The 27805-nt window shown below is 35.5% G+C and overlaps 1 protein-coding gene across 1 annotated transcript; it reads left to right on the plus strand.

The window, feature by feature from the left end:
* The first annotated feature begins 11 nt into the window (after window positions 1–11).
* RABL3 (RAB, member of RAS oncogene family like 3) lies at window positions 12–27645 on the plus strand. The gene is made up of 8 exons (XM_019729645.3): window positions 12–166; window positions 4949–5040; window positions 12822–12951; window positions 16619–16733; window positions 19616–19766; window positions 23704–23775; window positions 26599–26637; window positions 27185–27645. The coding sequence occupies exons 1-8, from the start codon at window positions 121–123 to the stop codon at window positions 27248–27250; spliced, it is 711 nt and encodes a 236-aa protein (XP_019585204.1). The 5' UTR covers window positions 12–120; the 3' UTR covers window positions 27251–27645.
* The last annotated feature ends 160 nt before the right edge of the window (window positions 27646–27805 follow it).

Genomic DNA, 27805 nt, shown 5'->3' on the forward strand with positions numbered 1-27805 from the left:
CTTCAATCAAGACGGCCACTCTCTGATTGGTCAATGAAATTGAGGGCTCGGCCCTCCATGCCCAGCTCTGATTGGCCTACAATCCGGAACTGGTATTAACCCCAGGAAGGCAATGGCAAGATGGCGTCCCTGGATCGGGTGAAAGTGCTGGTGTTGGGAGACTCAGGTGAGCTGCTTAACCCACCTCTGGGGCTCCCGACACTTTTGAGTTATCCAATAACTACTACTTCCCCTCCCCCCCCGCCCCGCAAACTAACTGACTCCGATCCGTGGCTGAAATCCCTCCCAAGGCGTAATGACTACACTTCCCAGAGGACTTTGCTCTGTTTGACGAAGCGGTGGCGTCGCGCGGATGGGGGTCGTGGAGTCCCAGCCCTTCTCGGCCTTCGCGTCTTTCCACGTCAATCTCCTGGGCTATCGTAACCTAGTGTATATTGTCAGTTCCTTCCTTTTATTTAAAAGATATGCAGACATTGAGCATTGTATTGGGCGCCCGGCTAAGACAGAAGTTAGGACTGTGCCTTCAAGAGTTTGTTAAGGAAGTCAAACGTGCACTTAAAAAAAATGACTCTTCTAAGTACTTTGCATGTATTAACTCACTTAATCCCGAGATCAGCCCTATTACACCATTTCACAGATGAGAAAAAGTGAAGCAGAGAGATATAAATGACAGAACCGGTTTGAACCCAGAGGCCACGTACTTAAACACTAAACTATATTATGAAATGAAATATCCAGTGGTAGCCCTGTTTTACTCTCCACTGGGCTTCTTGATTTGTTTGTTCTCTGATATTAATTGAAAACTTGTTACGTGCTAGATTGTAAGAAATAGAGAAATTAAGATAAGGGCCATATTATGTAGTAGGTAGGACTTAATGCTGAGCCCAGTTTTGTCCTAATGTTAAAATTCTTCTTTTGACACCTTGGACATTTGAGAACTAGAATTGAATTCTGCATTCCCTCTTCTCACCTTACTATCCTTTCTCACCGTAGCTTCCACTCCTATGCTCCTTAAGAACTTGGAATAAATGCTAACCTTTCAGTTCATAGATGTGCTTTTCTGGAGTTGACCTTTGAAAGTGTGTTGTGAGCAAAGACATTGTGCCAGATGCTTAGAGATAGAGAGCACTTACCCCAGAGCTTGAAAACTACCTTTACGGCATTGAAGAACATTGTCTGATTGAGGAGGAGGTTGAGAACATTTTCACATTGCCCAAAGATTATTTACATTACAAAATATTTTACAGAGAGCATTATTTAAAATACTCTTTAAGTTGCATTATGAAATTCTATGAATAAAATCCAGTTCTCTAGCTTGAAGTGGTGCTGAAGTTAATTTAATAAAATCACTCAGTTTTACAGTTGAAGAAAGTAATGGTGTAGATGACTAAAGGGATTTGGTAAGAGTATCACCAAGCAGGACTTAGAACTGGAATACATAGCTAACACAGTTTCATCATATTTGAAGTGGATGTTCTCTTTTTTATAATTCCCTTTTCTATTGCATCTAATAATCCTTTCATGTTACATATTATTGGAACTAGTCGATTTTTTCTTTTTGCAAAAACTTAAGTAGCTACTACATAGCTGCCACTGTATTAGGTGCTGGGGTTATAACTGTGGAATCAATGTGTTACATACCAGGGTTGAACTGACTGCTGCATTAAATGTGGAAAAGTGATCAGGCAATTAATAAGCTTTTTTTTTTTTATTATAATTTAGTTGTAAAAGAGAAGACACAGCCATATCCATCGGAAAGTGATCTTGTCACACATTCACTAATGTTAGATTATATGTGCAAAGTCAATTGGCTTTTTATCGGTTCCCTTTTAACAGTGATTTGCTATCTGACAGGTTAGAATATACTTTTTACACTTCATCTGCCTTTGTATTCAAACTTCAAAGTTGACTTTTGAATAAAGACTTATTTCCCTCATGAAATCTTAAGGATTTCACAAATATGTGAAAGAATGATTTGGGATTTAGAGATTTGTCTTGTATCCCATAGAGATATTTGATAATTCAGTAAGGAATCCTGAAAGTCTCACTAAAATGCACGTACCAACTTCTCTTTATTCCTTCAGAGATAATAGATGAGCTTAGTACATTACCAACAACTATATTTGGAGTTGGTATTTATGTAATTATATTGGGCCTTTTACCCCCCAGCAAATCAATGCATTTTTAAATCTATTATAATTTAGTTCTAATGGTGAAAATAGAATCAGAACCTCCCAAAATTCTTAAAGAAATGAATAGTTAACCATTATTTCTGTTACTTCAATTTTTCTTACTGTTTAGAGTTCATCCAGTGTTAACTAACTCTTACCACTCAAAGCAGTTAATTCATGGAGAGTTATACAATGTTACTGCATGAAGATGCTTACTCTGACACAGTTAAGCTTAACTGGAAGCTCAAGCCTTGCACCAGGCTGATAACTAAATGCCTGGATATATACCTCCAATATACGTAAACAAACTTACATGCAAACACTGAAGTCAACAATATGCCCTAAAGATCACGGAGGTAATGCAATAAATAGAGACAAAGCTATGTTTGTGTACACAAAAATCTTAAATGTCTGTTTGCAAAAAAAATAAATAAATAAAAAATAAAAGGGAAACCTGGGGAAATATTAGGTTGGTGCAAAAGTAATTGCAGTTTAAAAGGTTAAAAATAATTGCAAAAACTGCAGTTACTTTTGCACCAACCCAATTACATGAGACAGCTAATACATAAAGAGGCCATGTAAATTGGTAACACTAAAACCCAGTAGATAAGTAGATAGATAATTCATAAGAGAGGAAAGACAACTGATTAGAAAAGATGATCATAATGTATATCTTTACCAAGGGGTAAAGAAATGCAGACTAAAGCAAGATGTCACTTTTTTTCCTCTTATCAAATTAATAAAGATGAAAAAAGCAAATAGATGATATTGTTGTGATGCAACAAGACCTTACTGTTTATAGAGTTCATCCAGTGATGCAGGCTTATGTGTATGGCTGATGGCAGAGTAACCAGATGAAAGTTGTCAGTATATATCAAGAACTTTAAATGTTTATTTCCTTTTACATATTAATTTCACTTCTAGGAAGGTATACTAAGGAAATAATTTTAATTTTAAACAGGTTTAAACAGAAATATTTTCTTAGCATAGTGAACATTTCAGAACCCCTTAAGTATTGAATAATGAAGGAATAATTAAGTAAGTTGTTACGTCTGAACTACATTGGAGACATTTAACATGTTTAGGAAGATTCTGTAATAACATGGAAAATTTTAGTCACTAAATAAATACTAATTAAGGCCCTGTTCTGAGTACTAGAAATTAAAAAAAAAAAGATAAGTAAAACCCAGTGCCAATCCTCAAGAAAATTAAAACTAAACAGAGTGAATAAAACCTATAAACAAACTAGTGTAATAATCTATTTTAAATGTTCTATAGAAAAATGTAGAAGGTACAGTGGAGACCCTGAGGATGGTGGATGATGTGCTTAGTTCTACCTGTGTGGAATCAGAAAAGATTTTATCACTAGAGTGATGCCGAGTCTTGACAGATTAATTCACCAGGCTAATGGAGGAGGGGGATGGGTAGAATATTCCAGATAGAACCAGCTGTGAAAACAAAAGCTTATGTTTTATTATTTTTTAAGTACACTGTATATATTCACAATAACAACCTGCTTATAGAAAAACCCTGCTTATGAATAAGTATGGATAGTGCCAGGTGAGTACTAGGCTAGTCAAGAAAATCATTTCTTAAATTATACAAATGTCTAACCACTATGCTGTACACCTGAAATTAATATAAAATAATATTGAATGTCAACTGTAATTGAAAATTTTTTAAAGGGGGGAAAAGGGGAAGGAGAATAAGAGGTCCAGATTTTCAGGTATAAAACAAATAAGTCATGGGGATGTAATGTACAGCATGAGGAATATAGTCAATAATATCGTGATAGCATTTTACAGTGTCAGATGGTTGCTGGGTTTATCAGAGTGATTACTTCGTTAGGTATGTAAATGTTGCATAACTGTGGTGTACCCCTGAAACTAATATAATATTGCATGTTAGCTATATTTTTAATAAAAATATTTTTAAAAACAAATAAAATAACATAAACAGGAAGAAAAGAAAAACCGTGCTTATGGAATTAAATAAACCTGCATGTTGACAATAGTGCTTGTCAGGTGATTTTTCCCTTTTTTAAAAATACTTTCTAGATTGTCTGTAAATGTAACTTTATAATAAAAAATAAACGTAAATGATAAGGAGGAGAGTTCTCTTTTTCCAAAGGGTAAAGCTAGGCCATGTGGTTGGCTTCCTTTTAAAAATCACTGTCTGAGAGAATTGGGGTATCTAAATACGGAATTGTGAAATGGTGAGTCCCGGTCAGTGACTTCGTTCAAGCACAGTCTCGAAGACCATCTAACAAGGGGCTATGGAAAGAAAGGTTCTCTCCACTGGTGTCAAGATAGAGGATGACCTCTGAGGTTTGTTAATATGTTACACTTCTAAAATAGGCAAACTAGATGAAATCGTTCAAAAGGAAAGGGATTCGTTCATACGAAATTGCCCTAGACCAGTAGTTCTCAAAGGGAAGACCCTGGACCAGTGGCACCAGCACGACCAGGGAGTGTTAGAAGTGCAAAATCTTTGAGCTCCACGACAGACCTGCTGAATCAGAAACTAGGTGCAGGACCCAGTATTCTGGTTGTAACAAGCCCTCCGTGATTGTGATGCACAGTTTTTGAGAACCATTTTCCTTGACCATCTATTTATTAATAAAACTTATTAAATGGTTGGTATGGTGTGGACACCTTTTAAACAACCATGCTTTACATACCGTTACGGCATATTTTCAGTCATACTTTTGCCATAATAGATTTCAGCATATCTCTTGTATCAGTGAGTGTTTTTGTTTTTTGTTTTCTCTTTTACAGGTGTTGGAAAATCTTCATTAGTTCATCTTCTGTGCCAAAATCAAGTGCTGGGAAATCCATCTTGGACTGTGGGCTGCTCAGTAGATGTCAGAGTATGTTTCCTATATTTAAGTTTTTTAGTAGTCATATTAAAGATAACTCATTCAAACTATATAATCAAATTACAGTACTGTGGTCAAGACTAATTAATGATATAATAGCTGGGCTTTATTAATCACCTACTCTGTCCTACGCATTATGCCAAATGCTTTATGTATCTTTGCTTATTTGATTTTTTTTAAACTGTGAGATATAGCTGCAGAAACTAAGGCATACAGAAGTAAAGTAACTTGACCAAATTCACTCAGTGCATAACAAGCAGAGTCAAGATTTGATCCCCATTAGTCTGATTCCAGAGACTTCAGTTTTAATTACGATGCTATATATCTAGAGTTCACTTTACATGCTCCATAAGCAATTCTGCCTAAGCCTTTGTCACTAAGGCATCCAACTTTTGCCTAGAAATTTATTACAAAGGCAGAAGCTTCTGGAGCCTTATGTCTAGGTGCTCTGTTCTACCTCGTATTTAGGAAACAGGTGCAGTTTCCACTGATTTAAGTATCTTCCCAGATATTGTTAGTGTTTGCTAATTCCAGGTAGTCCTGTCCAAGTGTCTCTTCTGCTGGCTTACCTCTCTCCATTGAGTTAAGAAATAAACAGGAAGGACTGGTGGTTGGCTAGATTGACAGTCATTTTTCTTCAGTTCTTTGAAGCTCTTGTTACACAGCCTGTGACTTACATTGCTGCTAATTAGAAATCTTCTGTCAGCCTAGCACTCACTTGCTCGCTCTCTTTGTCAGTCCTTCCCTCTCTCTCTGAAATTCTAGCTCTCTGATTCTGTCTCTCTTCTCTCTCACTCTTGATTTGTTCACCTTTTTCTCTTTGTCTTCTTCTTTGCATCTTCAAGAAACAGAAAACAAGTCTGTGTCCTACTTTGTAATTTCTTTAACTTGATGTTCCATAAATGAAAGTATCTATATACATTTAAATAACACAAATTCCAGTACTCCTGATAAGAAAACTAGAGGCCTATTACTACGTTTCCCCAAAAATAAGACCTAGCTGGATTATCAAGTCTAATGCATTTTTTGGAGCAAAAATTACTATAAGACCCAGTCTTATTTTACTATAAGACCGGATCTTATATAATATAGTATAATATAAGACCGGGTCTTGTAGTAATTTTTGCTCTAAAAGACGCATTAGAGCTGATGGTATGGCTAGGTCTTATTTTCCGGGAAACACGGTATCAAGTACTCCATCTTTGCAAACAGCTGGTTTAGAGACTGATCTGGCCTCGGTGCAAAAAGCATCTTTTGAGGAACTATTTCCAAATGTCAGTAACTATGTTAAATGAAATTGTTTGTGTATCAAGTTTGCAAGAAAATTCTTCAAGTGAGTTTCCTTCAAATACATCATAAATATTATGTATCTTTAGGTCATCACCAAGAACTAGACAAATGAAAAGTAAAGGTGTTATTGTAAAGAAGAAGGAATATTCTCTTCCTAAAGATAGTGTTCAAGATATTGAGTATGAATGCAGAACCTACTTTTTGAAAGATATAAAACATGTTTTTATTATAAATTCTTTATGTACACAGGAAGTTCAGTGATAAAGTGTATTCTGAGAGTTCTTAGACAAAGGGGAAATAGTGAAATGAAAAATTTGGTCAGGTTTCAGAACTGGATTAGAATAATTTTTGCAAGTCCAAAAAAAAAACAACTTTTCTGTCAGCCTAATAATTATTACTTTTTTTTTTTAAGTAACAAAATTTATGGTTACACTGCTGTTAGAACCCAACTTTGTCTTTTTCCCCCTTTCTTCCCCTTCCCCCCACCCACTCCAGTTCAAGCCGTTGTTGCTCAGTCTAGTTGTGTAGGACACAGCTCCCTGGCCCACTCTGGTATTATGAGCCTTGTGCTGAGCCACCAGGCCATCCAACTTTACTGTTAAAACCATTTTGTTATTTACAGAATATATATAAATCTCATCAAAAAGATACATTCCTTCATTTAATCAAGGTAAATAAATGGCCTCATTAAACAAAAATAAAGACTAAACATCACATATATTTAAACAGAAATACAGCTTCATTAAAAGTTTATGAATATAGACAAAAATGTTACATGAACGAGGCTGGTTTTTTAATTTTCAAGGTAATTTCTTCTCTCCAATTGCTTTTAAGATTTTTTTTTTTAAATCTTTAATGTTCTGTAGTTTTGCTAACCTATGTCTAGATATGGATTAGTTTTTAGTCATCCTATGCAGAAGTTGTGCTTCTCATGTCTGTTTTCATTTTTCAAAATTTTTAGCCATTATCTATTTGTCTTCTGTCATTCTCACTATCCTCTCCTTTTGAATTTCTATGAGATTTTTGTCCCCTGTGCCTTTTAATTGCACTTTTATGTTTTCTTTATTTCTCTTTGGTGTATTCTGGATGATGTACTCCTAGCTACCTTCCAGTTAACTAAGTCTAATCTTTTTAATATATCCACTCAGTTTTTCATTTCAGTAATTATAATTTTTAGGTGTTCTGATTCTTTTTCATCAGAGACCTCAGGTAGGAAATTGTCAAAAATTTTCAAAACATCCGATCTTTCATTATAGTTTTACTTCTTTTTCTTTTTACCTTTTTCTATTAATTTTATTTATTTGTTGATTTATTTTTAAGGAGGGCACAGCTTACAGTGGCCCATGCAGGGATCGAACCGGCAACATTGGTGTTATTAGCACCACGCTCTAACCAACGGAGCTAACGGGCCACCCCCTCTATTTACTTTTTAATCATTTTAAACATACTGTTTAAATATACTATTTTATGGTTTCTTTTTTGGATTCTATTTTTTTTCTGGGTGAGTGGTAGATATCCTACTTGGTGTATATGTTGACTCTACCTCATGAAAATGTAGCCTTTTGTATGGTTTGTAATGCTTTGAAGATGCTCTTCAGCAGGATTGTGTTTCCTCTTTGTGGAAGTCCTGTATGCTGTGCCTTTTCATTTCTGTTGCTGCCAGAACCCTAGGGATTTCAGTGGTCCTTGTAATTTCTCAGCTAGGTGTTTCCATGCCATCTAGCTCATGTAAAGTCCCCTAATATTCAATTGTAGCATGGACCTGTGGTTTCCTTTTTTTGTGGACCTTTTATCTACTGTCTACCACTCCTACCTGAGGTCTCTGATGGAAAGTTTTTTCTGCTTTCCTGAGCCAGTGGATAGAGTTTTTCCTACTCTTTTTCACTGAATGGACAGCTTTTCAAGGGTCCAGATTTCATGAAGGGAACTACAGTCTGTTCCTTGTCACTTACCCACATATAAAAGCTGGAAAACATATCTCTATTCCTGGATGGGCACTAAATCTGCAGACCAGCCCCTGAAGCTAAATCTGAATCTAGGTCAGTTCCCACTTCTCACTCTGGTTTTAAGTTCTTCATTTCTAGCTTCTGGGGATTTCCCATTCTTTCTTTTGAGCTTGTCCTCTATTTTTTAAAAAATATTTTTATGGCATTTCTATGCATTTCAAGTCAGAGGGGACCCATTTGTCATTTCAGCCTACCAAATTCTTAGATATGGAAGAAAAACAAATTCTAGGTAATGAGTTCAATGGCAACTTTATTTAAGTTTGGGGGACCCAGTAGCAAGTTCTGCACAGAATTTCCCTTTGGACTTTTCTAGCTCCCTTTCTGTGAGACGCCATATTAGAAAGAAACTTATTTTTAACTCCTACTGCTTGAGTCAATCCCCATATTGCATTTTGCTTCTTAAAGAGTGACCTTAGACTAATAAATCACTTCACTTCTCTGAGCCTTAGTATATCATCTGCAAAGCAGAGGTAAGTAATGCCTGCTTTATGTAGCCTACAGGTTTGTAGGGAGGATCAGAGAAGCTTGAGATGTGAATTTAAAGTATAGTGCTTTACAATTTAGAGTTGAACTTCACCTCAATTTTCTCTGCCTGCCCCCCTGTCCTGCCCCTTTCATCCCCATCTAGAGCTCTGTCTGCTCATTTGCGTGTAATTTACCTTTTGGCTTTTTTTCTTCTTATTATTGAATTGGCTAAATCACCAGCACAATGTTGAATAGAAGTGATACAGTGGGCTTTCTTGTCTCATTCCCAATCTCGGGAAATTTTCAGTGTAATACCCGTAAGTACGGTGTGTTTTTTTGTAGGATTTTTTTGTAGATATGCTTTATCAAATTCAAGAAGTTCCCCTCTATTCCTTTTTTGATAGAAATTTGTATCATGGAGTGATGTTGAATTTTATCAGTTGCTTCTTCATGCTAATCATAATGTTTCATCTTTCTTTTGTTACTGTGGTAAATTATGTTGATCAATTTTTAAATGTTAAACCAACTTTGCATTCTTGGAATAAGTCCAACTTGGTCTTGATGTATTGGACTTTTATATTTCACTAGATTCAGTTTGCTAATATTTTTTCAAATATTTGCATCTAAATTTATGAGAAATATTGCCCTATCGTTTTCCTTTCTTATAATCTCCTTGTGAAGTTTTGGTATCAGGATTATGCTAGCCTGATAAAATGAGTTGGGAATTGTTATTTATGTATCTGTCCTCTGGAAGAGTTTATGTAAGATTGGTGTTCTTTCTTTCTTTAAATATTTGACAGAATTCACAGGTGAAACCATGTGAATTTCTGGGGCTGAAATTTTTTTTGTGGGAAGTTTTTAAATAACATCAAAGAAAATGTGAAAATGACTATATTATTCTTGTGTCAATTTTGGTAACTTATGTTTTGGAAAGAATTTGTTCACTTCACAAAAGTTGTGAAAAATTTTGTTTTCACATCCTCTGTTGTCTTTCAATATATGTAGGATCTTTAGTAATATTAGTTTTCTCATATAGCTGTTCTCTATTTTCTTGCTCAGTCTTGCCAGAGGTCTATCAAGGATCAGTTTTTGGCTTTGTTCATTTTTTCTGTTATATACTTGTTTTCTACTTCACTAATTTCTGCTTTTTTCTTTATTATGTCCATACTTTCTTTGGGTTTAATTTGCTGTCCTTTTTCTAACTTCTTGAAATGAGTAGTTGTTTCATTGATTTTTTTTTTTTCAGGCTTCCTTTTAAAGCTCTAAGTCTCTAAATTTTTAACTAGGCACAGCTTTAGCTACACCTCTGAAATTTTTTCATAATCATTCAGTTTAAAATAATTTCCGTTATTTAAATTATCTAAAGTTAAATAAATTGTTCCTCAGTTGAACAGCCACATTTGAACTGCTCAGTAGTCACATGTTGCTAGTGGTTACTATATCGGACATTTTCATCATCACAGTAAGTTCTGTGTGACAGCACTGCTATAGAAAATTAGTATTATAGCAGCTCAAGAGAGAAAATGAGGTGCTTGTGAAGAGTGGAAAATCTATACTGGGCGTTAATGATTGAATGGTGGCCTGGGCAATGGATGAATTGACGATTCCCCACGAAGGGGGACATATATATTATAGGTGAAAGAGAAGGAAATGGTAATAAATTCAGTTCTGGACATGATGAAGGGCCATATCTGAGTTATTCACCTGAGTCTGTCCAGAAGAATTTGAAAATGAGGTACTGAAGCTCGAGAGAATTTTGAGTTGGAATCATCTGTACAAAGATAATCCTGAACCGTGAGAGCTGATGAGGTTTTCAGGAAAAGAAAATTTAGAAACAGAAGAGCTGATGAAGAACTTTGGGGTACATTTGGAGAGTTGAAGGTGAAAGAGGGATCAGAGAAAGTCTGATCGAAAGGTAGGAGGGTAGCCAAGATGCTGATATACACAAGAGCAAAGAGATGAGAATTTCATGAAGGAGGGATTGATTTTTCGTAGGAAATACTATAGAGATATAAGGACTGAGGGAGGGAAAAAAATTGAATTTGGTGATGATGAAGTCAGTGCTGACCTTTGAAAATGCAGTGGAATGTTAGTGGCAGAAACCAGATGATGTGAGTAGGCAGAAATGAAACAGAGACAAAGGTTTAAATCAATGAAAGTTTAGAGGTTAAATAAAGGAGTGAATGGGTACAGAATAGAAGGGAAAAGGTGGAGTATTTTTTTAAAAAAATAGGGGAAATGAGCCTGGCTAAAGGCAAAACAAGATTGCTGGAAAGGTAGAAGCAGTTAGGAGTAACCTCTACTATGCAATCATTAATTTGTTCATTCAATACATACCTACTGGGTATCAGACACTGGATATATTTTTAAGGCAAAAGCAGCAGGATTTTCTGACATATACATAGTATGAAAGGAGTTAAGGATCACTGTTAAGTTTTTGGCCCTTCAAAGGCCAAACTGGAAAGACAGAATTGCCTTTTCCTTTTTGAGACAAGGAAAACTGGAAGAATAGGTTTGGGAGGAAGAGTGGGAAATTATTTTCAGATGTGAAATTTGAGATACCTGTTAGATATCCAAATTGTAGTCTGGTGGATACTGGTAGTCTGAAGTTCAAGGATAGCTGTAAATTTGGAATTCAACAACATAAGGATGACGTTTAAAATCGTAAGATTATCTGAAATTGCCGGGAGAGCAAGTGTTAACAGAGAAGAAAAGAGATCCAAGAACTAACCTTAGGACACTCCGACAACTAGAGGTTAGAGAGATAAGGACAACCCAAGTGGAGACTGGAAAGGATTAGCCAGTGTGGTGGGAAGAAAACCAGGAGAGTGTGATGCCCTGGAAGCTAAGTGAAGAAAGTATTGCAAAGCAGAGGAGTGATTAGTTGTGTCAAATAGTAGAATAAGACGAAAACCGTTTACTTATCACTGGATTTAGCCAAGTAGAGGCCATTGGTGACCTTGATAAAGAATAATTCAGTGGGGTAATTGGGGCAAAAGTGTGACAGGAATGAGTTCAAAGGAGAATGTATGGAAAAGAATTAGAAACAGTTGAGAATAGACAACTCTTTTGAGGGCTTTTGCTGTAAAAAGGAACAGAGAAGCAGCATGGTCTCTGGAAGAGGTATGTGAGATCAAGAGGAGGTTATTTTTTTTCTAAGATGGGAAAAATTATGGCATGTTTTATGCTGGTGGGAATTATCCAACTGAGAGGGAAAACGTGATGATAAAAAGGAGAGAGGAGAGAGAGGAACTACATCTTTGATAAGAAAGGAGATGGGATTTCACGCACAAGAGGCGGGATTTGGCCTTAGGGACACAGGCCTGTGTCTATAATAGCTGGAGGGAAAGTAGATTATATGGACCTAGATGCAGGGAGGTGGATAGATATGGGAAGAATGGGTGTAGAAGTTCTCTTCTGATTTCTTCTGTCATGGGAAGCAAGGTTACTGGCTGTGTTTGAGGATAGGATGAGATATTGGAAATTTGAAAAAGAGGAGAAAGTATGAAATAGTTACCTAGGAGAGAAAAAGAGGAAATGGATTATGGAACTGATTGAAGGACAACTCCTAAGATACAGTTGAATGTAAAATGAATCCAGTCAGGTTAAATGTGTGTTTTTCTGACCTTCACATTCAGTTAGCTCGGTTATAGACATGGGATCAGGAAAAAGGTGGATATAATCAGGGTCGAAATTGTGTCAAGTGAATACAATGTGAGAGAGGGGTAAAAGAGTGACTAAAATGACAAGTCATGGAATTTATGCTTAGTTAGGAAGGGAGGAATTGGAAGTGGAAGGGGGAGCTGTGAAAGGTACTAGGATCAATTGACTACAATAGGGTCTCATGGAGTCAAAGATTATTAGAGTTGGAGTATTAGAGGGAGGTGGTGATCAGAAAGTCAGAGGGTGAGATGCTGAGGTGGAGTAGCCAATGCTTTAAACTGAAATGAGGGCGCTTACCAATTTTCTAAGTGGCTATAATAATTATTTTGATATGGATTGATTTGTTAGGTTCATGACTACAAAGAAGGAACCCCGGAAGAGAAGACCTACTATATAGAATTATGGGATGTTGGAGGCTCTGTGGGCAGTGCCAGCAGTGTGAAAAGCACAAGAGCAGTATTCTACAACTCTATAAATGGTAAAGCCTTTTTTATTTCTACCATTTATTAATGACCTAAGAGTACAGATCATTTGATATGGAATGCTGTGAAATGCTGTGGGACTCATCTTAATTTAAGAAAGATCTAATTACTCACAACTCTTCATTTAAACCTGCATATTACATTCCAGTTTGTGTTTCTGGATTCTAATCGTATAGTTCAAAACATTGAAATAAAGTTGTATTTGGGGGACTTGACATAAAACATGGAAATTTTTCAAAACACTGTCCCCTGGGAGTGCCATTTCTCCCATCAGTTGAGTAAATACAATAGAACTATTTTGAGTAAATACAATAGAATTAGGAATCCCATAGTCTAACCCAGCCGTCACAAAGATAACAGAGATTTCTTTCATCTGCCTCTTAGACTGAGTCCTACATAATACATTATAAAGAGCTGCCCAAGGGTGTTTTTAGGGGTGCAGAAATTTCATCCAGTTGTGGATATTCAAACACCTGAAGCAGATTTCCAGATGGAGGCATGTAATAGAGGACGTAATTACAAGTCATACATGCCTACTCTGTCAAGAGAGTGACTAAACCCCTGACATGTGATTTACCTGTAGAGTTTATCTTCTCTTTTTTAACCTTTTTTTATTGTGAAATGTAATTTCAATTGATGTACCAAAAGATTTAGCATCTCATCCTTCCCTCCTGGTATATGCTTAGCTATTAATAGGACCTCATTTATACTATGCTTAGCTTTCATTAAATATTAGATAAGCATTGCAATTATTTAGTACCTTCTTCATTGCTTATGTTCTTCTTTCAATGTCTTATCTTCCCATATCACAAGCTGTTATAGATACTATAAAGAGAAGCAGAGAAGGTTCTTGCCATTGGATACGTACTATAGAATACAGTGACTTATGTTAGTTCAGACCTATGTCCCACTGAGTTTAGAATTCTATCTGAAAGTGTCCCAATCTAATTGAAGCAACAAAACATTCATAAATGAAACAAAACACAGTTATAAGATGGTGATATTAATACAAGACATTGTCATGCAAGAAAGTACATGATAATGGCATATATTAATAGAATGTATATAAATAAGAAAAACAGTAAGATAAGACTGATATAGTGTTAAGTGGCTTCTTAGAGAAAAGGGGAGAAAGAAAAGCCTGGTATAGACTTAGAATCAAGTGATTATATCAGCCAAATAACTTGTCAAAGTTTATATAAATCTGATCTGGTAAAGAGAATTTTGCATATGTAACACTTTTGAACTTTTGTTTAGACCTTTTTGAGAAAGAATTAAGAGAAAAGTACATATAAAGATAAAAATTAAATTATAAATAATAATAAAGTTAAAGACCATTCAAATCCTAGAAACTTTATGGAATTCTGAGTCATAAATGTATTAAATACTAAAGAAGAAATCCATCTAAATCCATTTACATATCTTTTCTATACTTATTATTAACTGGTGATTTGTCTCTTCCTTGAATATTACTGAAATAATTGCATATATTCTGTGTTAGTGTTACAGATAAGACTGAGGTATATTTCTGTTTCTTTAAGTTTAAAAAAATCCCTGTTATATAAACAGTTTTCTATGTTGTTTTCACCCTAACTCTGGAACATTTCTCTTGGTAGAAGTACTCAAGGTTCTTTACTCATCTACCATCCTTAGTTCCCTAAGAAATAGCATAAAGATCACTCCATTCAAATGCACAGTCTTTATTCTTAGCAATAACTTTTCTTCCTTCAGTAACCTACCTTCTTTCCACTGTGATGAACTAGGCTGGTTCCTATGAAGGAAACCTATGAAGTGTCTCTGCCTCTCTCTTAAGATTAGAACATATTCTGATCAATTATCACCTGCCTTCTTTTCTCTGGGCCCCACCGTGGCCCTCCTAGCTCATAGTCTACAGAAGCAAGAACACTTAGCCCAAATGAAAGAGGGAGAATAAGGAAAAGAGTGCTGAAATGTCCTTAAAAGTTCAAAAGTCTTAAATAGAGATCCTCAAAAAATAAACTTCTCCCAGCCCATCTAATAGCTCATCTAGGTCTTTGTAATCCTTTCACTCTCCCAGCCAAAAGTCTCACCCATAGTTTTGTGATCTTTATACTTGTGATATAGGGAGAGGAGAAAATATCTGCCACTCCTCTGCCCTAAAGTGAGACTTTATTCTGCTTTTCTTCAGTCGTTTACTGTCAGATTACCTGAGTTCAAATTCTGACAACTCCATTTACCATGTGACCTTTGGCAAACTACTCAACCTCTCTGAGCATCAGTTTCCACATTTGTAGAATGATGGTAATTCTTACCTCATAGGACTGTTCTGAAAATCAAATTAGATAGCACATGTACAGTACATATGTGCACCCAGTACTCTGAGCATCTAAGTGATGAATAAATATTAGCTATGTTCTTTAATGGTAGCTCTTCATTCCTTTTGAAAAACTTATCCTGTATCATGTGTCCTTGATGCCTAATAGAATACCTCATTGAGGAAGGTAGAGTGAGTACCGTTGGATATGGGCGCAATTGTCAGATCTCTATGTATTCCAGATGCTGGGAGAGATACAGATTTATCTGTGCCAGCTTGAACAAGTCAACTGTAATGTGTACGAGCACCTTTGTTGCACAAATGTTTATTACAAACTAGAGGAGCCAAGTAATTCTCTCTTCTGGCCTTTTTCAAATTGACTTTTCTTACATCTTCAAGATGGAGAAATCATCAGTTTTATGTCTTCTTTTCACAGAAGAATCTGGGTAATATACAAAAATGTTGGGGGTTTGAAAATCTATAGTCTTTTGACCACAAGATACCCTAAATTCCACTAGGCATTTAAAGCTTTTCCTGTTTTTCGTCTATATCTTATTGTAATAATTACCTGCTTTACCTTTCTTTCTAGGATCTTAACTGATTCTGTTTAATTGTATTTCTGAGCCTCATTACATTTTATTATTTTTCTCAATCTCGCAAAAGTCCATCTATTTTCTACTATTCATATTTCTCCACTATCTCTTCCTACCCCCTCTAGTGGCATATATATTTTGCTCTTTTAACTAAGTCTCTCAAAGAACCAAAAAATTAGACGTTTGAGTGGATTAGGCAGGCCCAGGTGATCTACAGGAAAACATTTTGTCAGCTAAAGAATAGCAGTTGTATCAAATTAAGTCAATACTCTTTTAATACATTTGATCACTTAATTTTTTAGTGAGTATAGGCATTATGTGTATATGTGATATTTATGACAGTACTATGTATGCACAGTGCAAAAACAAACTTTTTGAATGCATGGGATTTCTTATATATTTGAAGTAGTTTTGATTTTTTTTTTTTTTTTTTTTTGATGGGGTGGTTCTGCAATTAGGGCTAGGCAGAATTAGACACACATTAAGTGTTGAATGAAGAAAAAAAGAAAAGACATTCTAAAAGTTTAATGACACTTTGTCAGCCCTTGGAGAACTTAAAAAAAAAGTTAGACTGACAAAGAAAATTTGGTAGTTCATTTGTAAACAATTATTTGTAAGAATTTGTAGAGGAAATTTTAAAATAATTGTGTCTGAGTTTGTTAGTCGTACTAGAATGCTAGGTTCCTGAAGCAACATAATATATTTATTAAGCCCAGTTTGCCAATCCTGAAACAAAAGTTGTTACCGTATTGACATTATTTTCTCTGATTATTTCAGGTATTATTTTAGTACACGACTTAACAAATAAGAAGTCATCCCAAAACTTATATCGTTGGTCATTGGAAGCTCTCAACAGGGATTTGGTTCCAACTGGAGTCTTGGTAACAAATGGGTAAGCCCAGATTACTTCACAATTGGTTTGAAATGTTACGGCAATCACAGAAATGTACCCTCCAGAATAACACTTTGTAAGATGTTTGATTTGCAAATATTTTCTCGTGTTCTGTAGATTGCATTTTCATTTTCCTAACAGTGTCTTTCACAAAGCAATAGTTTTTCATTTGGATAAAGTCTAATTTCTCATTTTTTTCCCTTTGATGTATTATACTTTTGGTTTCATGTCTAAGCACTCTTTGCCTAATCCTAGAACATGCAGGTTTTTTCCTTTGTTTCTTCTAGAAGTTTTATAGTTTTAGGTTTACTTTTAGATCTGTGATCCTTTTTGAGTTAGTTATAATGTTGTGAGGTCTGGGTTGAGGGTAACTTTTGCATATGAATGTACAATTGTTCCAACACCGTTTGTTGACAAGATTATCCTTTCCCCATTGAAGTCCTTTAACTCCTTTGCTAAAACTCAGTTGATCACATTTATATGGGTCTATTTCTAGACTCCCTAATTCTGTTCCATTGATCTGTGTACTTGTCCCTTCACCAATATTACTCTGTTTTGATTATCATAACATTATAGTAAGTCTTAAAATTAGACAGTGTGATTCTTTTTACTTTATTCCTTTCCAAAATTGTGCAGCTATTTTAGTTCATTTAAAATTGAAATCAGCTTGTCTATATCGACAAAAAAAAATGTGCTTGGATTTTTATTGGAATTGAATTAAACCTATAGATCAAATTGGGGAGAATTTTTGTTGTGTCTTTCCATTTACTTACTATTTTTTCCATTTACAGTTGACTATTTTTTAAGCAAATCCTAGACATCATTATCATTTCATCTACATATACAGTGCTTCATTGTGTAACTTTAAAACTTAAAAACTTTATGCACATAACCAAAATATAATTGTCACACTTTAAATTTAACAGTACTTCTTTAATATCAAAGATTATTTTAATTTCCCCAAATGTCTCATAAATGTTGATTTATTCAAAACAGTATCTAAATAAGGTCCACTCGTCTTTGGTTTCTTAAGTTTCTTTTTATCTTAACTTTCCCTTCATTTATTTATTTATTTATTTTTACTTTCTAACAGTTTATGTGTGAAAAAAGATGGCTTGTTTGTCCTGTAGAGTTTCCTGTATTCTGGATTTTGCTCATTGTATGCCTGTAGTGTCTGTTAAATTTGTTTCTCTGAATCCTAAATCCTCTGTAAAGTGGTAGTTAAATATAGTGGTCTGAAAGAAGCAAGTTTTTTGTTTTTGCCAAAGTCAAATTGGATGTAAGATTAAATGAAAGAGAGAAAAAAAAAATGAAAGCTAAAAAGAGAAATAAGAGACCAAATTCTATGTGTATGGCAACATACGTGTATATATGTTGTTACATACATAATACATACAAATGTTAATGTATAATACATATATGCAACATATGTTATATTATATGAGTAATGCATATACAAGTGACAGAAATATATGATTATCAAAGATGATATTTGATAAACTACATACAAAAATTTGTATGTGAGACAGAGATAGTGAGTATAGGAAAAGGAAATAGTCCTAAAGGAGGATACTCTCAACACTTTATTCTCTAATAAAGCAAATTTCAGTTTTGGAACATTTCTCCTGAATCAGGATTGATGTTGGTAATAAGAATCAAAGGCCTTGAACTAAAACTATTACTGGCTTTGATGCAATAAATAGAATAATAATATTTTTATGATATGGGAGGGTACATTGTTCAAAACAATTGTGTTCCAAGGCTGAACAGTAACTGAGGCTCCCTGCAAGATTACTGTGAAGGGCAAAAAGATTTGATAATTTTGAATACACACACTCCCCAATTTTGATTATTCAAAGAAAAAGAAATGTCAAAGGAAGAAAAAAAAATCTGTGTTCAACTGGGTTGTATTGATTGGATTATGCAATATTGACTTACTGTCATAAGGTCTTGTCAACCAGGTTTTGCTGACTGTTGTAAATGGAGCTTGTAACATGTCAGAAATACAAATCTTTTATTTCTCATATGTGACTAGAATTTAAATTAATTCAACAACATTGGGCATTATGTTCCATTTAGTAATGGAAGGAATATCACTCTATCCTATGAGTAGAAATAGAAAAAAAGAATTATAATAGCCAGTGACCCAAGGCCAGTATCCCTAAGGGATTTATATTGCTTGTCCTCTGTCTCCCATAGCACTCGTGTCAGGACAAATAACCATTTGGTGCTTATTTCTTTCCTTCTACTATTCATTTTGCATTTCACCTGTTTCCTTCACTTTCCATGTGTTGAATCTATCCTTCCCTAGGCTATAGCATCACCTATGGTCGATTTATTCTGGCCTTCAACATCGCTATTTCCTATTTTCCTGAAACAATCTATTTTTCTTTATTCATAGACAGAAATATCTATGGTAGGTGTAGAGCTTATGCATATCCCTGACAGTACCCAAAAGCTTGTTATTTCCCCCTCTGGCACAAGGCTTGAGTGCCATGCTAGGTTCCTGAGTTTTCTCCCCACTGAGGTTTGAATCCACTCTACATCTACACAGAAAAATTCCTGAGCCTTAAAAGACAGAGCTTTGGGAGAAGTCAAGTCAACCTTCCGTGGTATACCTGGTGGGCACTCAGTTATTCAAGTAATCTGCAAAGACTCATGGGAACAAATTTTGATGAATGATGGAATGCTATAGATGGTGAAAATAGATTGATAAATAAACAACTAAATGGAAGAAATTAGGAGAAAAGTAGATTTATAGGTGATGGGGGAGCAAGAATCAGTGTATTATCAGTAAAACAGAATTAAACCATTTGCATTTAAATATTACACATCTACATCAGAAAGGTAAATTCTATTCATCTCTTCATTATTTACCACAGGGATTATGACCAGGAACAATTTGCTGATAACCAAATCCCGCTGTTGGTAATAGGGACTAAACTGGACCAGATTCATGAAACCAAGCGCCATGATGTTTTGACTAGGACAGCCTTCCTGGCTGAGGATTTCAATGCAGAAGAGATTAATTTGGTGTGTATTTTCACTACTGCATGTTTGTGTTATTATCAGGTGAAAGCAAAACTGCAGACTTCAAAAGTCATATATTCCCACAAAAGAAGCTTTGTACTTGAAATCAGGCTATTTGGGTTCTAGTCCAAAATGTGGTAAAAATTGGAATCAACATACATTAGACTGTCAGATGGGCACAGTCTTTTCAGCCTCCTTGTATGCTGATCTGTTGGAATGTTCAAACTTTGTTCTATGAATAATGTAAATCGTGGACTTTTTCTGGGAAAGCTTTTTATAAATCAGACCAAAATCAAAATAATTAAATAAAAGGTAACAAAGAAAGGTTACTGATACTGTACCTTGATTATTCTTGCTTTAGATAAGCCTCTTAGCTTCTTAAACTATAGAATTTACCTTAAAGGGCAAACACATAGACAAGTGAGAAAATTACAAACTGTAAACGAAGAGTGCTTCCTAAGCATTAGTGTATGTAAACTGATGTGAATACAGAGGATTGAATCCCTTCCTGAGATACTTAGTTCAGTTAGAACTCGGCACTGAAAAGGTGGGGAAAAGTCCTCCTATAAACCAGTTAGTGTTGCCTAGAGAAGGATTGCGGCCAGCAGTTTCAGTCATGGTAGGATTGCCGCAGCATACACAGTGCACTGGCATTCAGACACGTGGCGGTAGTGGTGGCTTAAGAATACTAATGGCTACCACTTAGTGAGCGTTTCTGTGCCGAGCACTGTTCCAGTGCTCACATATTTTATCTCATAAGCATCATCGTCACCTCATCCCTATATGGTAGGTACTATTGTTATCCCTATTTTAAAAATGAAGACGAGAAGCAGCGAGAGGTAGCTAGGCCAAGGGTACACAGGTCAAAGCAGGCACTCTCACTTCCCAGCCTGCGCTGTACAGTTAAGCCTATTTTCCACTTAATTATCCTTCAGTTAACATTTAGAATCTTGGAGCTGAAAGAACTCTTAGAAATCACCTAGATTAACAGTTACCCAAACCTGACTGCATATTCATATTGCCAGCAGTGCCTGTGAAAGTTTTTTAATAACTTCCCCCCAGCAGGAGCTTTTTATGCATAAGGTCTGGCTGGTGGAGGAGGACTCTCATTTTAACAAATGACTCGGGTGATTCTGATGCCCTTACTCTGTGATTCAACATTTGTGACCACTGCTTGGTTCGACCCCACCTCTACCCGCTTCACTGAGTCAGTTTCTGTTTGCCATTCCATTGTTTTTTACATTCTCCTTTGCAGTGGAAGTGCCTTGTTTTTCTCAGCCACCATTGTGGACTACTGTTCAGCAGAAATGCCCCAGGTAGTGAGCACAGGCCCGTGATATTCCAGAGGATGTCTGCTACTTAGGATATATAGTAATGTTTTTGTTGAACAAGTGTTAAAGTTACTTCATTTGAACATTATTTCCAAAGGGAAATTTACCATTAAATGTAGTTGCTTTGTTCCAGTAATTACTTTTAATGTGCTTTGGAATGTATCTGGGTCTAGTGGATAGATACTATATGTTTTTCCTACTTTACTTGCAAAGGCCAGGCCACTTGCTAAGATGGAGAGGTACTCGAGTGGTGGGACTTTGGCACACAGAGTCTCCACAGACTTCACATACAATAACACACTTTGGGCCTTTTTATCAGTTTGTGGCTTCAAGAACATTGCAGAAACAACAAGACGGGTCTTGAGTATGCAGGGAATTAAAAATGAGGAGGAAAATTGGATAAGAGTTTCAAAAAGAGATAGCAGTCAGAAAGACTCAGCAAGTTCAATATAAAGCCTCAAAGGAAAAACTAATGTTAACAGTATTAGTACTAGCCTTTTTGGTTATTGTATGAATTTACTTAAAACTATAGAAAAGTAAGAATATAACATAAATGTATACATCAAAGGTGAAATCAGTTACCTTGTGCCTGAAGAAAGGCAAAATGTTTAAATTATAGATAGGTAGAACATTATTTTTTTTAAATTCTGTTAGGCTAATTGTATCTATCTAGTGCAAATTTTTCTCTGTTATGTGCTTACTTCAAAGCAATCATATTGAAGCATCTTCCCTGGTTATTATTCCTTTTTTAAGCTTAGACAGGCTATTTAGAGCTATTAATTTTCAGGCTTTGTCCTCAGCCATGATCAATAACAGATGATGGCTCTTTAAAATCCAGCTTTAAAATTCTTATCCTAAAATTACAGGGTTTCTCTAGCCTGGTCAACCTGAAATTGTAGAGCCTTTGAATTTAGATTTGTGGAGGTTTTGTTTGTTTGTTTGCTGCTTGATTTCGTTTTTGTATTTAGTACGTTAGCTGTATTTGTAATCATCTCTGAAGTCTTTTGACATTCTGATGATTATGTAATCAATGTACCTTTTGTAAAATGTATCTCATACAGGGTCATCTAAGGTTTGTCTTTTATGTGCTCCAACTGCTGTATTAATGTGTTTAAACATTATTTCTAATACAATAGTTTGCATGATGGTGTTTCAGTCTTTTAATCCATATATGGAATTATCTTTTATGTTAAGTGCTTTGTGTCCAAAAATTAAGTCTGATAGCATTTTCTTGGAATGAAGAAAGAAGGGAACTAATATTTCAGTACCTGCTATGTGCCAAACATGCATTATCTCATTTCATTTTCACAAAAATCCCATGGGATAAGTCTTGTTATACTCATTTCATAAATGAGCTCCACTTTAAAGATTTAGTAACCTAACCAATGTCACAATCTAGAAATCTTGGGACACGTATTCAGATTCAGCATTTACTGGCTTCAAAGACCTCTGATTTTTCTAGTATTCTGTTGTCTTTGAAAAGCCTGTTGTGGTCTCTTTTTTTGTGTGGTTTTGGAAAATGTTGTATAGTTTTCTGGTCAAAAATTAAAAATATGAGCCTTGAAATGTTGTATATGGATAAAAAATAGGTGACCGTTACAAAATTCATTGGAAAGGAATCATGTAGGCTTAGAGATTGCAAAACAGAATAAATGCAACACCAGTAATTTCCCAAGGGACACACACAACTGAAAGACAAATATCTTTCTTGCAAAGGAGCCTACATGATATCCTCATAGTTTGGTCTTAAGTGGCATTTGAGGTAAAAATCAAAGTACTCCATCTCTTGAGGTGGCAAGTCAATGACAAGCAAAGGCAGCACAACACTAGAACTCCAGTAGAAGGATAATAAGCCTTTTAAAGTCTTTCCTAGTCGTTAGAATGATTTAACATTCCAGATTATTTTATCTCTTCTGAGCCCCATTTTTTTTCCTATTTTTAAAAATCCTTTTTAATAGTAACATGTCTATTGTTCATTACTATTGTAAGTATTGTAACTATTGTAAGTATTATTAAATAATAATACTTAATGATATTTAATAATAATAAACTTAGTGTTTATTATTATCAAATAAATATATCTATTGTCTATTATTGCCTTTAGGGCCTACCACGGGATGTATTACCTTGTACTCAGTGAATGAATGAGAAATCCCTGGCAACTTCTGTTTGTTCTTTGCTCCTCTGAATTCCTTATTTTCATGCTTCCTACTGTTTGTATGAACAGCATAGAACTTAATTATTTGAGTACTGGTGAGTAACTAGTACTAAAAATTGAAGTTGACTGTTTTAACGGCTCTATTTCTGCTTTTCAGGGTAAATATAGGTAGCTCATCTTGTTAGTATCTTGGTTTTAAGATATTAGCAATCCTGTCTTCCTTTATGCATTATTTTATGACGAATACATTGGTTCAGTGTCCTCTAAAATTGCTTACATCACAAAAAGTGGCCTTATCTCTCTTTAACACTTTCCCTCTTTGCTTTGTGTATCATAATTTAAAAATTACAGGAATATTTTACTACAGAAATGTGCAACAGGAATAGTAATAACTAACAAAGAGCTTATGTTTCCTAACTTTTAATTGTGGACCTTATGTTTTATCTTCTAGGATTGCACAAATCCACGGTACTTAGCTGCAGGTTCTTCCAATGCTGTCAAGCTCAGTAGGTTTTTTGATAAGGTAATGGCTACAATTAAGCTATTTTTAAACTTAATTTACATATTATGAGAGTTTAAATTCTTTGTAGAATGCTCTGTCCTTTTATTCCTTAGTCCTGAACTTCACAGGCTGAATAATATTTGTTTTGATCTCTCTTATCTGTTGGTATAATTGCTCAAGGTCTGCTGACGTATTTATTCTATCACCAGTGTTCTCTAAGCAAAGGATGAAAGCTACTGGATTTAAATGGGGTTTTTTAAAAGATAACCTAATTCTCCTCCTTAAAACAATTTATGTCTCCCTATTTTCTAGCTCTTTTTGTGCCCCCTAACTCCTACAAAAGACAGTGAACTGAGGAGATTGTACTTAAAGCCCTGAGTTCTTTTTTCTCTCCCAGCTATTAATATTTTCCATATAAATGTTACTATTACTTTTAAGGTTATGTCATCTTCTTGACTCCCTATTGTTTCCCTGTCAGAAACCTTTGCATTTCCATTTCTGACTCTTCCTCACATCATCTTATTGCCCTGAACTGGAATGAAAATGTAGAATGACTCAGCATACTGGGAAACTAGAGCACTGTTTGTCTTTCCTTCACGGGCCACACAGCTGCATTGCACGTAGTATTGACCAAGTTTAAGTTGTGTGCCCAATGCTGACATTGTAGTAAAGTAAAATAGGATGCATTTCTGTATTATTGAAAAAGATTAATTTCTGTATTATATTTAAGTATAATCTCCCAAGAAAAACATTTCTCTCCTCATAGCTCTTTATGAATCATTTTTCTTTTAGCAATTTAGGGATTTAATAATTTGGCCTTTCATCCAATGTCAGCATAAGATAAGCCCCACACCTCTCCCTATTTAATATTAGATCACTGGAAAATTTTTGTTTCATTGCAGAACTTTCCAGCCGGCATGTGGAAAATAGGGTACAGGTGTGCCGAGATACTGATCCCTCATTTCTCAGAGCAGCGAGAGCCCCTGAGGCTGGGTGATTGGCAGCCTCTTTCATTTACCCATGTGCCGTACAAATATTAGTGTTTTCTAAATGGGATGCACTGCAAGGAACCACATTTTCCGTCCACATTGTTTTCAAATTTAAAATGTAAGAACTTCCATTTGGTTTAGATCCCTGGCTTCCATCTGATACAAAATTCTATCCCCTGAGAGCAACATCTTGTAGATCTTTGTTTTACCTGGAAAGATCCTACAGTGCACCACGGTTTGAATTTTTAAATAATTTGTTAGTTTTGAAATTAAAATGTTAAATGTAATAAGTTATATCCTAGAGAAACAAGTTGTCAGGCAAGGTTTTATTTAAAAAAAAGAAAAAGAAAAAAGATCAGAGGGAACTTGGTTGGTTTTAAGAAGAGAGCAAGATTTGGTAAGAGGACGGCATTGCAAGTTGAAGTTAGGGAATATTATGAGCAAAAGCAGAAAGGTAACTTCTCTCTTTTTGCCTAAATCACTACAAAGGGTATGTGGATTAAAAGCCTGGCCAGACCCCCAGACTGAGGTGGTTGCCTGAAACCAAGGATTTGGCAGCTACATTTCACCCAGTTTTCTATACTTCATATCTGAGAGAATCTAATGTAGGTTTCTTTTCCAAGAGGGAATCTGACTCCTCCTCCACAGCCCCTTAGCAGGTAGTAATTCCTCCCCACTCTAGAATGATAGGATTTTCCTATCCTGCCCTGGAGAGAGGAAGGAGAATAGGTCCCTTAGTTTCTGTGGGAGTATTTTAAGATGTATATTAATCATGGACAAGCTTTTCCACCACTGAGGCCCTAGAATGCCACCTTACCCTGGGTCTCTTGTTATAAAAGTGACCCAGCCGTAATCTCAAAAACAGAAAGAATCTGGATGATTTGGCTGTCAGGCCAGTGAAAGCAGACTGGCGCAGGCCTGGAGGGAGGTGCTCAGTGCTTAGTAAGAAGAATTCTTATTTTCTCAATTCTAGATTCCAGCGCCTTAGAGTTAATCTCCAGCTAAGCTGTATTCTTATCTGATTAACTTTTCTTCATTACAACAGTTCTGTGTAAAGAAAACAATACTGCCTCTGCAACCATTGCAGTTTCTCAAATATTAGACCAGAATTCATTATTTTTTTTAAATGTTTTTCATTATCAGAAAACATGGAGCTGTTAAATTCACTATATTAGGGCACATAGTTTGAGGGCTTCTTTTCAATAGTAGTGATGCATTTGTGCAGACACAGCCACTGCTTTCCTCTGTTTCTCCTGTTGACCAAGTACAGACAGTTCTGAAACTACTGAATTAAGAGTGCATGCAGATCTAAGTCCATAAAAAAAGCTAATTGACTGCTTTTGATGTTGTGTCATCTGTCTCCACTGAGGCCCTACCGAATTTATCACTGTATTTACTAAAAGGATGTGGTGGTTCATTGCGTTACACAGATTCCTCTCAAGGATTAGCTTCGCTGTACTATTGTATTGTAGTAAGCAGAGGCTTTGCTTTTGCCTCGTGGATTCTTTTTGGTACTTTTTGGGGCTGACTGCTAGGAAACTTAGAGCCAAATTTCCTGCCATACACTAGGAATTGCGTGGAATCTTATGTTATCCTCTGATTATTTAGTCATTTTTGTTCCTTTATTTTTTTCATCTATCATTAATGTTTTCTGGATTGAGGCAGGCTCTTATGGAAACACTCCCACAATCCTGATCTAATTAGCACCCGCTTCAACTCACTGTATTAGATGTCTGTAGTTATTGAAAACACTCTTAATTTGTATACATGCTTTTTAGTCCCATTCGTGGTCATTGCGGTTATCCACTTTTTCCTAGTATGTGTGCTAAACCTTTATAATCTTTGTTTCTCATAGGTTATAGAGAAGAGATACTTTTCAAGAGATGGTAATCAGGTCAGTAGCTATCTTTTCTTGATAAAATGGGTTCTTAAATCTGGAGAGAGGTGATTTCCAAATTTATTTTCAGAAGTGGTTAAAAAAGGGGGGAGGGTAAGTCCCTTTGTAGGGACAAGCAACTGATTTTCTTCTGTTAAATACAAAAGAAAATCAGATCAAGGGAAAAATAAGGATCCAAGAGACAATAACAAAAACATCCAGGGATAAGGTTACATTATAAAATAATAGAGGAAAATCATTGGCTTGAAACTCCAAAGTCTATCACAATGCAAATAATTTATATAAAAGTGCAGTGGTGAATATTATGAGGCTCACCTTCACCCTCTCTGATTTAGATGACAGTGTCACCAATTTATTAGCAAATGTTTTCCATTTTGGTAGAATTTATTTTTATTATCTAATCTTCTGTGGTTTTCAGAGTAAAACCACAGAATGGTGGTTAAGGAACAATAGACTGACATTTTAAAGAAAAAAAATTTAAAGGCTACTAGCATTTGAACTCTGCCTATTTGAGATTTAATGTGATTATCTTTCTTACCTACAGATTCCAGGCTTTCCTGATCGAAAAAGGTTTGGGGGAGGAACATTAAAGAGCTTTCATTATGACTGAATTACACTCATTCTTCGGAAGAGTGAGCAAGCAGTGGCAGTTTTCCACGGCTTTCTTCTTGCTGTGTCAATTATTAATGTCTCAGCCTTTTAACGAAATCATCTTAAAATGCCACCCTTTAGCCTCACCCTTTAATGGAAAACGGAAAGGAAGCGACAGTGTGGGAGGTCCAAACTTTGTCCCCATTCTCGCTGTTCCTCACCTTTCTGTCCCTGTTTATAGATTATGTAAAAGCCTTGTGGAAATATGAGATGTTGTCAGAATGATGCAGTGAGTGAGCAGTGACAGAGTGATGCACAGAAAATTGACTCTTGCCCAGAACTAGAGGACTTTTATGGGTCTGTAATTTTCCCACACTCCTTGCTGAAGGCTTGATTAAATACTTCAAAAATGTATCTCTGTTGTTTTACCTTCTTAAGGGGAAAGGTATGTTAACTAGCTCGCAATTGTCCACCACAAATAGTCTGTCTTTTCACAAAAGCAAAATGGTATTATTTAATTGTCTCCACCCTCAACACACACAAGGATGCCTAATAATAGCAACCCTTGCTCCCT

This window comes from Rhinolophus sinicus, chromosome 17 (genome assembly GCF_057876585.1).
Source record: "Rhinolophus sinicus isolate RSI-liver-muscle chromosome 17, RSI-T2T, whole genome shotgun sequence".
In the NCBI taxonomy this organism is placed as follows: Eukaryota; Metazoa; Chordata; class Mammalia; order Chiroptera; family Rhinolophidae; genus Rhinolophus; species Rhinolophus sinicus.

Coding starts and splice junctions, on each gene's coding strand:
- RABL3 (XM_019729645.3), top strand. CDS start 121: ATGGCGTCCCTGGATCGGGTGAAAGTGCTGGTGTTGGGAGACTCAG. Junction 167..4,948: donor GCTGGTGTTGGGAGACTCAG/GTGAGCTGCTTA, acceptor TCTCTTTTACAG/GTGTTGGAAAATCTTCATTA. Junction 16,734..19,615: donor GGAGTCTTGGTAACAAATGG/GTAAGCCCAGAT, acceptor TATTTACCACAG/GGATTATGACCAGGAACAAT.